Genomic DNA, 848 nt, shown 5'->3' on the forward strand with positions numbered 1-848 from the left:
GTGGCCATGGAGCTGGTGGCCGAAGTCTTGGTGACCGTGGTAGAGGGTAGAGTGGAGGAGGGTGTGGCTGTGGAGCTGGTGGCCGTGGTGCTGGGGCAATGGCTGTAGTTGCAGCAGAACACTTGGATTTCGTAGTTGAAACACATCTTGAACTTCCCCACCTGCTCACGGTTCCTGCAGACCAGGCCAAAGTCCAGGCTGCATTCCGTGACCTGGCCCAGGTCCTGCAGGGGAACATCAGGCAGGGCCTGGGCACGGCACCGGAGGCGCAGCGGCTGCTCACAGACGGCTCCCCCGGCCGCGCGGATGTTGGAGTAGGTCTCGAAGTCCCCGCTGGATGGCCCCGGCATGGGGTAGCTGTAGTCCAGCCACTCCGACCAGGCGCACTGGGGCTGACAGCCTGTGGACACCACCGGGGTTGTGGGGGCCGATGTGGAGATGCCAGGAAGCAGGGTTGAGGTCCGGGTCTCTCTGGATGTGGCCGTGGTCCTGGAGGTGGCCGTGGTGAGGCCAAGGGTGGTCTTCCCCGGAGAAGGGGGAGGCTCAGTGGTCCTGCCGTGAGGGTGAGGACTGGACACGGCCGGAGTGGAGTGCGTGGCAGTGCCGGTGTTTCCTGCTGTGGTGTGGGAAGTTACCGTGGAGGGCTCTGTGATGTGGGTGGTCCCCGAGGTGCCCGTGGAAGTCCAGGCCGTAGGAACCATGCTGGGACTGCTGGGGGGCAGGGATCGCCCATGTGTGGTGGCCGTGGTGGTCAGCACTGGGGATGTGTGAGTGGTCCCTGGGGCAGAAGAGGGAGTTGCTGGGGTGCTGCTGGCTGCAGGTGTGGTGGCCGTGGTGGTCAGCACTCG

The 848-nt window shown here is 65.1% G+C and overlaps 1 protein-coding gene across 1 annotated transcript in view; it reads right to left on the minus strand.

Annotated features, from left to right (window-relative positions):
* Window positions 1–13: 13 nt before the first annotated feature.
* The window catches only part of LOC116548489 (mucin-5B-like), a gene marked incomplete at its 3' end in the record, with an annotated part of 1,445 nt that continues 610 nt past the window's right edge, over window positions 14–848 (minus strand). Inside the window, exon 2 of the mRNA XM_032273919.1 lies at window positions 14–844. Within this exon, the coding sequence (XP_032129810.1) occupies window positions 14–844 (831 nt within the window). The remainder of the gene's footprint in view (window positions 845–848) is intronic.

Source organism: Sapajus apella, unplaced genomic scaffold, assembly GCF_009761245.1.
Source record: "Sapajus apella isolate SASKATOON/1434 unplaced genomic scaffold, GSC_monkey_1.0 scaffold13234, whole genome shotgun sequence".
In the NCBI taxonomy this organism is placed as follows: Eukaryota; Metazoa; Chordata; class Mammalia; order Primates; family Cebidae; genus Sapajus; species Sapajus apella.